Source organism: Rhineura floridana, chromosome 8 (genome assembly GCF_030035675.1).
Source record: "Rhineura floridana isolate rRhiFlo1 chromosome 8, rRhiFlo1.hap2, whole genome shotgun sequence".
Taxonomy (NCBI): domain Eukaryota; kingdom Metazoa; phylum Chordata; class Lepidosauria; order Squamata; family Rhineuridae; genus Rhineura; species Rhineura floridana.
In genome coordinates this window covers 117,593,327-117,607,618 of record NC_084487.1, presented here as the reverse complement: position 1 = coordinate 117,607,618, position 14,292 = coordinate 117,593,327, and the positions used below count along the sequence as shown (strand labels likewise).

Below are 14,292 nucleotides of genomic sequence, written 5' to 3'. Positions count from 1 at the left end.
GCAGGGGAGTCAGACCTCTGGGTCCTGGCTGGCTAGTGATTGTCAGTCAGTGATTTTGGGCAGAGTGATGTTCAGTAGAATGGAGCTGGGCAACCAGAACCCAGAAGTGATTCACCAAGTGATTTCATAGTGGAACTGGGCAACCAGAACCTAGAACCAAAAAATTGCTCTAGGAGTCCAGTTCTTATATCTTTCTAGAGAAAATCCTCAAAGCAAGATCCAACATTGATTAGATCAGGGAGGTGTAATTCCTCAATTTCCTTACCTAGTATGTGTTGTGTGGTCAGGTTGGTGGGAATTTGTTTTGTGGAGACAGGTATTCTCTCTTCAGCTAGTTTGATTAAATCTAGATTTGAGCAATGGGCTCCTCTTCTGAGGGACAAACTATTGCAATTATTTTTGGATCACATTGATTGAATTGCAAGAGGTCATGTCCTGTGCGTATGGCTACCGACATCCTCTCAGTTGAGATGACAAATTTAACTCTTTCAGCTACTTTCTCTGTCAGGTCTCAAGTAGCCTCTTGCAGAGTGAAGCAAACTGTAGCCATTTTAAAAATTATATAGTCAAGGTTGGGATGGAGTGTCTCCCAGGTTTATAAGCTAGTAGGTAGCCTGCCAACAATGCATGATTTTTAAAAAAATAATAGTTTTGGTCATTGTATCTAAATTATGGATTGTTCTATTACAAGGTGGAGAACCTCTGGCTCGCAGGACAAATCTGCTGCTTTGTGAGATGTGCTTGTTTTCCAAAGAAATTGAGCTCACCCAACTGAGCATAGCTACTTGCATATAACTCTTCGAGTGACCTGCTATGCAACCAGTTTTAGAAGCTATGCATGTAGTTTGGCTTGACACCATGGTGCTAGCTTGGGCCATGGATTTCTGACATGGCTATGCTGCATGCCCGGTATTGTGGCCTAATGCCAAGTGATGTAGAACACTATATAGCTATGCTTTTTTACAGTACTAGCTTTTTTTAAATTGGGCCTTACACCTGCATTGAACTGTGGGTTAGTAAAATGTGTCACTACTCCCTTCTCATGTTCTGCTGTATTAAATGACAGAAAAAATGGTCTGGAAAGTATAATGTACCAATTATTGTAAACATAAACATACAAGAGTAGAAAATCTGTGGCAGTTTGAGAAATAAAAATCAATTCCCTTCCTCCAGCTTAGGAGTTAAGGATTTGGCATTTTTAAAAAAATGTTTTTTTTAAATTGCTCATCTAAATTATACAGGCTTCCCATTTGAAAGAAGGGTATCATATGTGTGCAATTTCCTCTTTATTGTGTAAAAAATGATTTCAACGCTTGAGATAACAAAAATCTTTCTGAATAGAAAGTACTACACTAAGGCTAATCTGTGACGTATGATTACAATTTAAAAGCCTTATTACCATGTCTGCTTCATCAGATGTAGCTTTATGAGCTTGACATAAACCATAATAAATGCTCCAAGATAATCATAAGTATCAATCAAATTCCTGTATTCTAAAACTCACAAAATGAAAATTAATTATATTTTCTTTTTGTTTCCCTCAGTGGAAGCTGCATAGAATCACTTTCACTGTTTGCCTTGCATGTATTTTTCAGGCACAGAATAATCAAAGACGACTAAATCTCTAAATGCATAGGTTTTAATCTGTTTGGGGTTTTTTAGATGTTCTTTAAATCTCAAGAGCATTTTTGGAAACCGTGTAAAGGTTTTGTATAATCAAGTGGTGTGTGCGTTATGTGTCTTCTAATCGATTACAATTTATGGCGGCCCTATGAATCAGCGGCCTCCAATAGCATCTGTTGTAAACTACCTTGTTCAGATCATGTAAGTTCAGGTCTGTGGCTTCCTTTATGGAATCAATCCATCTCTTGTTTGGCCTTCCTCTTTTTCTACTCCTGTTTTTCCCAGCATTATGGTCTTTTCTATTGTTTATTTATACAGACACACACACACACACACACACACACTCCCTTCCTTTCGGCGAAAGGCCCTTTTCTAATGAATCATGTCTTCTCATTCTGTGTCCAAAGTATGATAACCTCAGTTTCAGTTTCATCATGTTAGCTTCTAGTGACAGTTCTGGTTTAATTTGTTCTAACACCCAGTTATTTGTCTTTTTCACAGTCCATGGTATCTGCACACCTGTCCTCCAATACCACATTTCAAATGAGTTGATTTTTCTCTTATCTGCTTTTTTCACTGGCTAACTTTCCCATCCATACATAGAGATTGGGAATACCATGGTCTGAATGATCCTGACTTTGGTGTTCAATGATGCATCTTTGCACTTGAGGACCTTTTCTAGTTCTCTCATAACTGTTCTCCCCAGTCCTAGCCTTCTTCTGATTTCTTGACTGTTGTCTCCATTTTGGTTAATGATTGTGCCAAGGTATTGATAGTCCTTGACAAGTTCAATGTCCTGATTATCAACTTTGAAGTTACATAAATCTTCTGTCTCTACTTTAGTCTTCTTGACGTTCAGCTGTAGTCCGGCTTTTGTGCTTTCCTCTTTAACTTTCATCAGCATTCAGATCATTACTGGTTTCTGCTAGTAGTATGGTATCATCTGCATAGTTTAAATTATTGATATTCCTCCCTCCAATTTTCACACCTCCTTCATCTTGGTCCAATCCTGCTTTCCATATGATATGTTCTGCATATAGATTAAACAAATAGGGTGATAAAATACACCCGTCTCACTCCCTTTCCAATAGGGAACCAATTAAAAATTGTGTACATCAGGCTTTAAAGTAGTTAAATTGGTTTGTGACACAGGAGCATACTATCAAGTTCCACAGAGCTTTTCATCATGCAATATCTATTCTGGGCTTTGCACTGTAATTTTTGAATCAGAGGGTTGGTGGAGGAGGCTGTTCCAGCCAAGGACAAGATGGAGAAGCATCTCTTGAGCATCACTTCTGCCTTAATAAATATCTCCTTATTTAAGTTACAGATCAGAATGTTGCTTGCTACCTCACCTTTTAAAAAAAATGCTGAGTTGAGAGTTTCTGGTCTGTAAACTACATTTGTTTCTTTGTTGCATATCGGATATTTTCCCACTAAAGGCCACATGTGCAAAGCTTGTAAACCACCATGTTAAATTGGCTATTAAATTTCCAAGTTGCCTCCTTACTTTTAAAAAATGCATTGATTTTATGACCTTGTCCTGTATTGCTTAATCTGAAATGTCATGGCTTAAGTTAGGTTATACGTCATTCATTCTATATCCACCAGCCCCCCCCCCCAAGTTTTAGATGTATTTTGGATGTATTTGTGTAGTCTTTGTTGAGAATTGGGGAGGGTGGAATATCCCTTGTTTAAAATCTTTGTTTTTTAAAAGTATTATCGAACCATTTTCATGCAGAATGAAACAATATTTTTAAGCTTGCATGTTTTTTGTGGGGGCATCCTTTTCCTTTTAGTATTTGGACTCAAAACTGTAACACAGCTAAAAACTTTTGGCAGGTTTCCTGAATGAAAAAGCAAAGATAAATTTTGGCTTCAGAGAAAAAAGAGTTAAATTACTTGTTGTTGAAGCAAAGCAGATCCTTTCGTTAGGGCTTTGGAGAAAAAGCAGTCCAAACTCTGAACAAATGGCTTCAATCAAGTTCCTGCCTAAAGTCTTAAGCATTTTTACATTGTGTGAGTATGTAAGGGTTATGACACACTATGACTAAAAAAATTGTCTGACATTCTACATAATTTGTAAACCCAACTAATAAAAATAACTTGTTTTCATATAGTTCTTGGTCAGAAACAACCGTTTTTATATCTTGATGAATATTGGCAGGGAGCAGATGTTGATCATAATGTGAGTTTTTAATGTACAGATCTATCCTTGTGTTTTGGAAAATCTTAACTTGTTTTTTTGTGTGTGTGTGTTAACCTTTACTCTTCCACATATAATTTACATATTGGGGATGTACAAAAAGTATGTGGATCAGTTTGTGGCTTTCCACTATTTTGGCGAGGTAAAGAGAAAAAGAGGTTGCCCCCATACCTTTTTGTATAAGTAGGATAGTATGTCAACATTGCGAGGGCCAAGTGATGAGGGAAGAGGTGAGTCAGCTCAGCATATGTCAGCAGATAACGGCTAATGGGCACAGTTCTTTCTTGGCCACATCCACTGCACATTTACTCTTACTCAGTGAACATGTTACTTTTCACCAGAAACCAGTCCTCTTCTTCTTCCTCTTAGTTGCCATACCCTTTTATCCTTCCAGCTGCCCATCCCCTATCCATAGAGTACTATTAAGTAGAGCTAGCTCTCCTCACCCATAATAGAGGGACAATCTCTGACTTGTATTAAAAATATTTCATTGGTCACTTGTTCCACGGGGCCAACCATGTTTACTAAAATATATTGTTGATCTGTAAGCTTCCAGTGAAGTCAGTCTGTCAATCCAGACATCACAGCAATCTGTAGATAGCTTGCAAACAATGGATTACAGACCAATCTCAAATTCATTGCTTGTTGATTCAGATTCACCCCCAAACCATTTATTTATTAAACTTTTATACCGTCCCATAGCCAAAGCTCTCTGGGCGGTTTACAATAACTAAAAACAAATACAATTTAAAATACATCTTCTAGCCAGGAAATATTTGGTTGCTATCCTATTTAATGTATTGCTGCACGTATTTCAAACTGGCTTGTATTTCCATTTAATCTTCTGTTTAATGTCACAAATTTCTTTTAGTTTAGTAGTAGTTCAAGATGAAAAGTTAGTTAGCTTGCATCAGCTGCTGCCAGTGGAGAATTCTGCAGTGCATGTTGCTCCAATTCTAACTCACCTGGACTAGTTTTCTTGCATTCCAGACCAAATTCTAGTTGATGGTTATTGCTTTTAGAAATTTACCTTAGGACTATACATATATATTGCCTTCAAGTCGATTCCGACTTATGGCCACCCCACAAATAGGGTTTTCATGAGGCTGAGAGGCAGTGACTGGCCCAAGGTCACCCAGTGAGCTTCATGGCTAGGTGGGGATTCGAATCCTGGTCTCCCAGGTCGTAGTCCAACACCTACTCCCCTCATATTTCTCACTGATTCTTCCTTGCTCTGTGTTTCCTCCATTTGCAGGGGTTTGAGGCAGGGCTCTTTTAACATAGAAGTGCCTATCTTGTGGAATTTCCTCCCTAGACAGGTCTTCTTGGCCTCCTTCCTAACTGTGCTGCCAGGTTAAAACCTTTGTATTTCTGAACGCTTTTCCAGCTAGCTCATGAGTTTAAACTTTTTTTTAACTTTGCTAGGTTTTATATAGCTTTTACTGCTGCTTTTTATTACTGTATTTGATTTTATTATAGCTCAGTACATAAAATAACAAGTGCTTTACCCTGAATTTTAAAGACATGGCCCTGCCTGAAGGGTTGCAATCTTAAGGGAATTCCAAAACGGGAAATAGGGGTGGTGGTGGTAGCAGTTGTCATTTTGGTAATGAACTTTAAAACTGAAGGTAGACTTGTGAGCTAATTGATACACATGCCAACCTACAGGAGCAGCCTATTCTATTAATCAGAAGAACTTATTGCCCTGGTTTGTATGGTTCAGTAAGTCAAAGTGTGACTTAGCAAGACCGCTTGGGCTTTTGGAGAAGAGTTTGCAGCCGCTTTTCTCTTGGGTCCTTTGGTTATAGCTCATGGTTAGTGAGGACACTAACCTGTTTTGGACAACACCCTTATCCAAACCTTAACTCCATGAAACATGAGAGGTAAAAAGGATCAGGAAGAAGGAACAAGCTCCTCTCTGGAACTCTGTATGTTTGAGTAGTCTTCCTAAGCCATAGTTTGGCTTCCTGTGTTGTACAAATGAGCTGGGTGTTTTTAAAAAAAATAATTCTGGCACACTTTTTGTTTTAAGCTGCTCTGAATATATGAACTACATCTAATGTTGCACATAACATTACAGTGAAGGTTTGAGTTTTTCCTTTTTTGTTTTTCTTACAAACCTTCACTTTTTGAGAGAAAACATTAAACTGGGGACAATTTTCTAGGTGTTTCTATATCAAGCTGAAAATAGTATGTTGCACATTTTAACTGTGGCTTGTTTCACCATGTCAACTGTTTGCAAACTTGATACTGTAAATTATATGGTAGCTTCACATCAGAGGTTTTCAGAGAAGAAAATGAAATAAATAGGATGATATTTCAGCTCAAGCACAGGGATAATAGAAATGATTTAACAAGTCAATACCCTCCTGTCTTCTGACCTGGGTAACAATGCACATAGCATCCTATTGGCTAGCATCCAGCCTATCAGGTGCCATATTGCCATTCACTAGCAACAGCATAAAAAGGCTCTGGAAAACTCAGTGCACAAGATTTGTTTTTGTGGCAGCCTTTCAAATGATAGCTTAACCTGTAAGGCCACGAAGAAATCCAATAAAGGGCAGGGTAGAAAAACTGAAGCAAGGGGTAGAACAGCTAAAAAAAACACCAAAGCAGCAAAAACCCAGTGAGGGTAAGAATTGCCGGAGCAAAAGGAGCAACTTAAAGAGTCAGACCAAACCAACAAGTGTCAGCTGAGTGGCAAGCTGGACTGTGACCATGACTGGCAGTCTGTGTGATACAGAAAGCTCTGAAGAGCCTGAGCCATCCTGCCGGATAAGGAGGCCAAAAACGACACGCTCTTGCCGGGCCGGACTGATATTCCCAGTAAGCCGCATTGATAGATTCCTCCGGAAGGGAGACTATGCAGAGCGGATTGGGTCAGGAGCATCAGTATACATGGCTGCAGTGCTTCAGTACCTGACATATGACATTGTGGATACTGCTGGGAACATTGCTGAAAATGACAACAAACGTCGAATTGCCCCGCGGCATCTACAGCGAGCCATCAGCAATGATTCTGAACTCCACTGTCTGCTTGGAGGTATCACCTTCCCCCAGGGGAACACCCTGCCCAAGAATCGGCCTGCCACATCAACCAAGAAGGGGAAGGGCAAGAAATCTGGCAAGAGCGTAAGAGCTAAAGATATTGTTGCTGCTTAAACAGTGGTGATGCTGTTTATCTGGACTTTGGATGGAGTCTCTAATATCCAGCAGAGTGGTCTAATAAAAGCTGCTCTGATTATTTCTTTTGTTGCGTGAATGTATTTTGTCCTCATGAGTTAACTGGGCAATTATGTTGAGTTAGCTATCTTTTTAATAGTATGGCATTGATAGGGTAATTGAAGGACTTCATGTTTTATACAGCAAAGCATGTTATGACATACTCACATTTTCATGTATCAGGTGTACTCTTTTGTGAAGCAAGAGTCCAGTATCTGGTTGCTTTCCAATGCTGACAACCTATTTGTTTGTTGTGGGGATAAAACATTTTCATTCCTTTTTGTATTTCCATTTAAGGACAGTAGATTAAAGGCATAGAAGCCTGTTCAGACATCAGATCGAAGGTTTTCCCAAACAAAAATTAGAATCTACCCACCGTTACACTCCACAGAAAGAAAGTAATATCTGTTTGTGTGAATGTCCAATTCCTACATGGTTAATCCAGGAAGAATGCAAGGTTTAGGGTTAAATAATGTTCACTCTCTGAAGCCTAAATGCAACCTCAGAAGCCTAACTGATGTACCACATTCTGTAGAACTCTGGTACAAAGGAAAGAATGTTCTGGGCATAACTGATCTCGCCTATAGGTAAGCAATAAATGCCTGTGGGACTTCAGGTTCAACATGTATCATAGTTCTATTCTGAGATTACTACTGGAGAGAAATCTGACTGTCTCATGCTCCTGAACACGTACCCTGATACCTTACTATAGAAATAGGTGAGAGTAACACATGGTCTTAACTACCCTATGAATTTGAAAGCAATATCTGCCCAACTCTCATTAACTGTCTGTTGAAAAAAATGAGTGTTTGAAGGAATGAGTGTTTTCTGTTGTAGCTTCAGGAAACCACCACATTCTGTACTAAGACTTTATGCCTAAGATTGGCATTTTTAAAAATTGAATTAAATGGCCCATCTGTTCCATTAGTTCTTCATCTGTATTTTGTTTCTTCTGAACTGTGATAATGCGAGGGTGTGCTGAGGTCCTGGCCAGTGTGGTGAGCCAAACAACTTTTGAAATGCTCCAGGATGGGTTGAAAGGAATAGATGTTCTGGAAGTAGCAAAGATGCCAGGATGCTTGTTGAATGTCCTATCTGCCTCTTTATTAATACTTTGTAGGATGGGAAAGAGTGGTATACTTTGAATTGGTGCCAAATGAAGTCCTGCTTTATTAAGTGCTCTAGCCGGTATGGATTGATCAGCATATCTCTTTTCTGAATCAGTTTCACATGCACCTAATCATAAGTCCATTTTGTCCCATTTTTGCAACTTCTTTAAAAAAAAACAAGTTGCATTTAAATTGTATGTGTATGCATTCTTCCCTAAAATACACATTTTCATATGGTTTCCAATCCATTTCTCCTGAAATATGAATTTGTGTGCATTTTTAAAACCGAAACTGCATCACAAAATTCAGAGAAGTGTGTAATCTAATTGATAGCTGTGTCCCAATTTTCATATATGTCTGGATCTGTTCACTTCCAAATGCGGACCTGCTAGATTTCTCCTTCACCCCTCTAGCCAGCTGTTCATAAGAGATGAAATCAATGGATCGACTGTCTCTGGTGTTAGAAGGAAAATGAAACAAGACACATTGTTTGGGCCTTTAGCTTGGAGGTAAATATGAGAAAAGTACAGGGGTCCATCGAACCTTGGCTGTATGTAGCAAACATAACAGGTCATGGGAGAAAGAAGGAAGAAGTGGCCTTGACTTTTAAAATCCAGTTCAGATACAAATTGTATTTGTTGGACTTAAGTTGGAAAGTTTCACCTCTCAAAGTTGCTGTGCCATTGGGAGTAGAGTAGTATGTGCTGAGCATGTGCCAGATGGAGCAGGAGAAAACCATGGGACTTGAGAATGCAGTTGTAGTAAGATGATATGGGGTGGTGGTTAAAGTATCACTTCTTTTCAGTTTGTTTTCTACATAAGATTACTTAAAGATTCTACTTACAGATTACTTAGTTAGTCCTTAATACTCTTGAGTTCTAACTGATGTGGAAGATGGTAGATTGTACTTTTCACTCTACATTAGGAGTGAGCAAAATGGCTATTCTGAAGTCGTGCTTAGTTATGAAAGGCATAGAACTGGGGTTAGCAATTCTGAATTAAATGGTTGTGGGCTGATTAACACAATGTGGCCACCCACATGCAGAACATGGGGCTACTGTTAGGTTTTGCCTAGGCCAGCCTCAACTGGAGGTGCTGTCTGCTTGAACTGGTAGTGCCTCCATGTGAAGTTTGTGTACATGACTGCATTTGACACCAATTTTGGTAATTACCATAATTAGCTAGTGTCTCATCTTGGAACTGTTCCATACCACAAATTTTTCCCCTTTTTTGTATTATAGGGTCACCTGACTGTTTCCCTTTTTAACATTGAGTATATCTTCAATGTAAAGAATGCATGCTTGCTTTTGTGCCCACTGCAAGGATAAATGGGCCCCTAAAGCAGTTTAGTATTAATACTCTGTATCTTTCATGCAGGGTCAAGTAAACAAATGTTTTTTCATTCAGGCCTTAGCATATGATAGCTTGTGTAAGCAATGTGATAATAATAGCGAATTGTGACATTTCAGTGCTTGCCACTTGTAGACTTTTTTCCACTGCTGCCAACAACCAGGTGGGGATCATTGTGTGTATGTGCAACATTTCCTTAATCTCCTTTTGCAGCTCACTCTTTTGGTAAATATCATCTGGTTTTAATTTTTGTTAGCAATTAATATATTTCCATAGTCACTGGAGTATCACACCCTTATGGCTTGTGCTTGCTTGTCATTGGCCAAAGGGAATTTATCAGTTATAATATAACCTAAACATTTATCGCACAAGGCTGAATGTCCTTGGGCTGGATTCTGAGGCTATGCAATATCACCTATAGGTAGTTCTTCACATACCCGCTTGATGCCATCTAGCGCTTTTGAATTTTGACATCAACAGAACATAACGGCAAATTCCTGGAATGATTTTTTCTCCATTTTCTTACAGGCCAGTTAAAACAAATGTATGAAAACTGTTCCGTCAAACAGTTGCATCCCAGTTGTTCTGATTTTAAAAACAAACATTTGTTTTTTATATCGTCTGGAAATCTCCATACATAAACTGAATCTCTGATGCTAACAGGAGTTCTCAGAAATATAGTTTATGGCTGAAATCCAAAGAGTTGCTTAAGATATTTCCAAGAGATTGGCAATTATGCCTTGAAAAATTGACTTTCAAGCTGTAGATGCTTCTGGCACAACACAAAATTGCTATAGACCCGTTTCAAAAAAAAGTTTTCCATCTGCATCACCTAGAGAACTGCTGTTAGTTGAGTAGCTTGGTTTTTCTTGAATTCCAGCCTATATGTTCAGAAAGTAAGGCTCTTCTTAACTGTGTTTATGTTTCTATGGGCATCCCAGACAAATTTGGGGTGGGGTGGGGAAAACAGGATAAAAATGTCATAAAAGGGTAGAGTATATTCCAGCCAGTGATATATAGATGGGTTGATCTGGGCCAGTTCTGTATTACCACAAGTGTGTCTTATTTTTATAAACATGGAGGAACCTGAAGTAGCATGACTGCTTAATTGGCTGTTAGTCCCAGATTGGCCTTTTTTCCCCAGTGAGAAGATGTTTCCAGTGAACATTTATTCATTGTGCTTTAAAGTTCTACAAAACCCACCTAAAATACACTATCTTAAGAATGGATCTGAGACATGTACAAAGCAGCCACTGTCTGTCCATACTGATACGAGCCCTAATTAAATAATTGAACAAGTACTGACATTGTCTTCTTGGTATGTCGTACAAATAATGGAACTAATTTCTAGTCATTTTTTTGTTGAGATAACAAAATTAACTTTAGCTTTTTAAAAAACAAATTGCAAATGGAGGCTAATTAAAAAAAATTATGTATAATTAGAGAAAGCTTGCTTTTAAATGATTATGTAAAAGCATGTCCTACTTCTAAAACTTATTTCTCTGCTTTCAATAGTAAGAATGTGTACTCAGCCAAATAATAAAATGACCTGACTACCTTATCCTCATGGGGGAGGATGGAAAGTGCTGCCTTCAAAAAATGAGTTTTGTTGAAAAATGAAAGTTGTATTTTTGTACTACTTAAGATTACTTTTTAAATTGTAGGCATAAAATGTTACACATAGGGAAGAAATCCTTTTGTCTCTCTAGTCCATCATGAACCATACGAGGTTTTTTTTTTCTTTTCCAGATAATTCCCACCAGTATGTTGGCACTGTCTGGCATAGCTGTAAACGTGACTTGATATCTTGATGACTGCATCCATGGCTGTTGGGTGATCTGGTAAATCATGGAGCTGAAAGTATGGGTGGATGGAGTCCAGAGGATTGTTTGTGGTGTCACAGAAGTTACGACTTGCCAGGAAGTTGTTATAGCACTCGCTCAAGCTATAGGTAAGTGAAATACTGTCCTTGTGCTTAAGGTGCAGGGAATGTTATACTTTTTCTGATGGTGTAGGCAACACTTTTACTTATTTTAAGAACCTCAGTGTATGAAATCCTACTAGGCTACATATGATGCTCTAGAGTACGATCTGATGTCTTCAGATGAATGCAAAGTTTTCAGTCAATTCTGTTGTGCACCATTCTGATTTGGGTTGAGGATCTGTGGGTTGAAAGGTGCCCCTTCAGTTTCAGGTTGATCAGATTGGGTGTGTTTGGGGATGTCCACTGAGACTAAGAGAGAAATAGGTTGATTAAATAATGAGTTGCAATCCTTTGCCACATTGGCTGTGGTACAGCTGAATGTATGTACTGGGGATTTTCAGAAACACTTTCAAGATCTTGCACCACTTCATACACTTAGAAATCCAGTTTGGTGGGTAATCTGCTGAAAAGAAAACTCACAGAAAATCTCCAGGATAGCATGGGTAGAAAATGCCTCATAATACTTGTGGGTATCATATTCCCACAAACTATTTTCTGGGTCCTAGCAATGGCCACTGTTACGTGTTCTCTGTGGGCTTAGCAGTGTAGAATTCAGAACTATGAGGACCCTTTCCTCTTTCTAAGTTTCTATATAGTATTTGAATGGCAGTTTACCTTAAGAGCTATGCTAAATGGACCAAAGGCCCTAGTGGCCTGCCTAGAAAGACACAATGAGCCTCTGATGGGTGTTAAGTCGTGATAAGGGAAACATTGTTTTTTGGAGCTACTTGGCTTTTTAACACTTTGAATTTCCAAGGATTGACTACGATTCACATGTATTACAGCTAGACCATGGTTTAACATTAAATGGACAAGCCTAATAGAGTTCAAGCAAAGTGTTAGGCTTGCACACTCCCACCCTTTCCTTTCCTCTGCCCTTCTGAGCATGAGGAGGACTTGAATTGACTTAGTTTGGATGAAGACGGCCTGGAGGCCATAGCTACTGCAGAATGCAGCTGCTAGCCTGGTAAGTAGGGCAGCCCAATTGGGACCCTGTGTCACAGATCCTAAAAGCCCTGCACTGGCTTCCGGTGAGTGCCCAGGTCTAATTCAAGGTGTTAGCACTAGCGTATGAAGCCCTAAATTGTTTGGGACCCAAGTATCTAAAAGAATGCCTTACCCAGTGTCAGCCATCTTGAATCCTACAATTGGCAGGTGAGGCCTTGTTGGTGGTACCACCATCAAGTGCTGCCTGGTTGGTGCTGACCCGTGACAGGGCCTTTTCAGTGGTAGCTTCCTGCTTGTGGAATGCCCTCCCCAGTGAGGTGTTTGTCTCCATCACTATTGACTTTCAGGAGGAATTTGAAAACATTCTTGTTTACCCAGGCATTTGATGGCTGAAGGAGACTGCTCTTGGCAACCCAAAGATCACCAATAAATGAATGTTTTTAACTGTGTTCTATAACATTTTAAATTGTAATTGTGTTTTGGAATGTTTTAACTGTTTTTAGTATGCTTTTCTTTTTCTAGTTAAATGGTTTTGTTGATGTTGCCTCCCTGGCCTCCTTCAGGACAAAGGGTGGAGTATAAATTCAATAAATAATAAAATAATATTTTTACTTTAAAAGAATCCCAGTTTAGCCTTTTGTTCAAACAAGGGATCATGGTTTAAGATAAAACTAACTTTTCTTTTCAGCCCAGCGCTCCAGCATATTAAGAGCACTTTGAATTTTGTTTCTATCTTCCAGGATATTAGCTACCCCTCTCAATTTTGTATCATCTGCAGATTTGATATGAGTTCCCTGCACCTCCTCATTGAAGTAATTTAGAAAAACGTTGAAGAGTACTGGGTCCAGGACCAAGCCCTTTGGTACCATGCTCATTACCTCCCCCAAGCTTGAGAAGGAATGATCTCATCATTCTCAGCAAACTTGCAAAGGAACGCTAAACGTGCAAGGGAACCCCACCTCCATTATAAAAAGCATGGAAATTCACTAACAGTTAAAAATCCTTGCGGTTCAAGAATATAGCTATAGCTACAGATATTTCTATCAAACTATAAAAAGTAGGAAAATTGGGCGGCTATACTGAATGCACCACGGGATCAGGAGACGTGATCTCCTCTCTGAGATATTGTACTGCCCTACAAAGGTGTCAAAATGCAAACATAATTTGAGTTGGTCTTTCACAGTCCAATGCACTTCCTGTGTAGCTTGGAAGAATTTCGTAACATGTGCCTCTGAGCATATGATGAGTGCTGGCAACACCTCCAATCTGCCCAAATAACAGAAACAAGATCTGAGCTGTGCTGTGCTGTACTGGTCTCATTTGAGCAGGGAAGAAGCAAGAATATAAAGACAGTTGATGTAGTTCACATATTCACTTTAAATATGTTTGATTTACTTTGCAATTTTAGTGAAGTTTCCTATGGTATATTATTTTCTTTTGCTTTTGTGTCTTTGAATATGGAAGTTGTTTAAAAACACTATATTAGAAGCTCAACTGGAGTGCATACCGCAGATCAGAAAAGGTACCGCCAGGGCCAAGAAGATGCCAGCATGGTTAACGAGCAGAGTCAAGGAAGCTCTTAGAGGCAAAAAGTCTTCCTTCAGAAAATGGAAGTCTTGTCCGAATGAAGAAAATAAAAAAGAACACAAACTCTGGCAGAAGAAATGCAAGAAGACAATAAGGGATGCTAAAAAAGAATTTGAGGAGCACATTGCTAAGAACATAAAAACCAACAACAAAAAATTCTATAAATACATTCAAAGCAGGAGACCATCTAGGGAGGCGATTGGACCCTTGGATGATAAGGGAGTCAAAGGTGTACTAAAGAATGATAAGGAGATTGCAGAGAA

General features: G+C 39.0%; 2 protein-coding genes across 5 annotated transcripts in view; both read left to right on the top strand.

Moving 5' to 3' along the window:
* The window catches only part of RASSF8 (Ras association domain family member 8), a 148,608-nt gene that overhangs the window by 114,246 nt on the left and 20,070 nt on the right, over positions 1-14,292 (top strand). For all 4 annotated transcript variants that reach the window (XM_061582229.1, XM_061582225.1, XM_061582227.1 and 1 more), the window contains one exon: positions 11,260-11,461. In XM_061582229.1, coding sequence (XP_061438213.1) covers positions 11,359-11,461 — 103 coding nt within the window. In that variant the 5' untranslated portion in view covers positions 11,260-11,358. The remainder of the gene's footprint in view (positions 1-11,259; positions 11,462-14,292) is intronic.
* Positions 6,548-6,991, top strand: LOC133390028 (histone H2A-beta, sperm-like). The gene has a single exon (XM_061637868.1). It carries the CDS (start codon positions 6,548-6,550, stop codon positions 6,989-6,991), a length of 444 nt encoding a protein of 147 aa, XP_061493852.1.

Excerpts from the sequence above, each read along its gene's own strand:
- LOC133390028 (XM_061637868.1), top strand. The coding sequence starts at position 6,548 with ATGACTGGCAGTCTGTGTGATACAGAAAGCTCTGAAGAGCCTGAGCCA.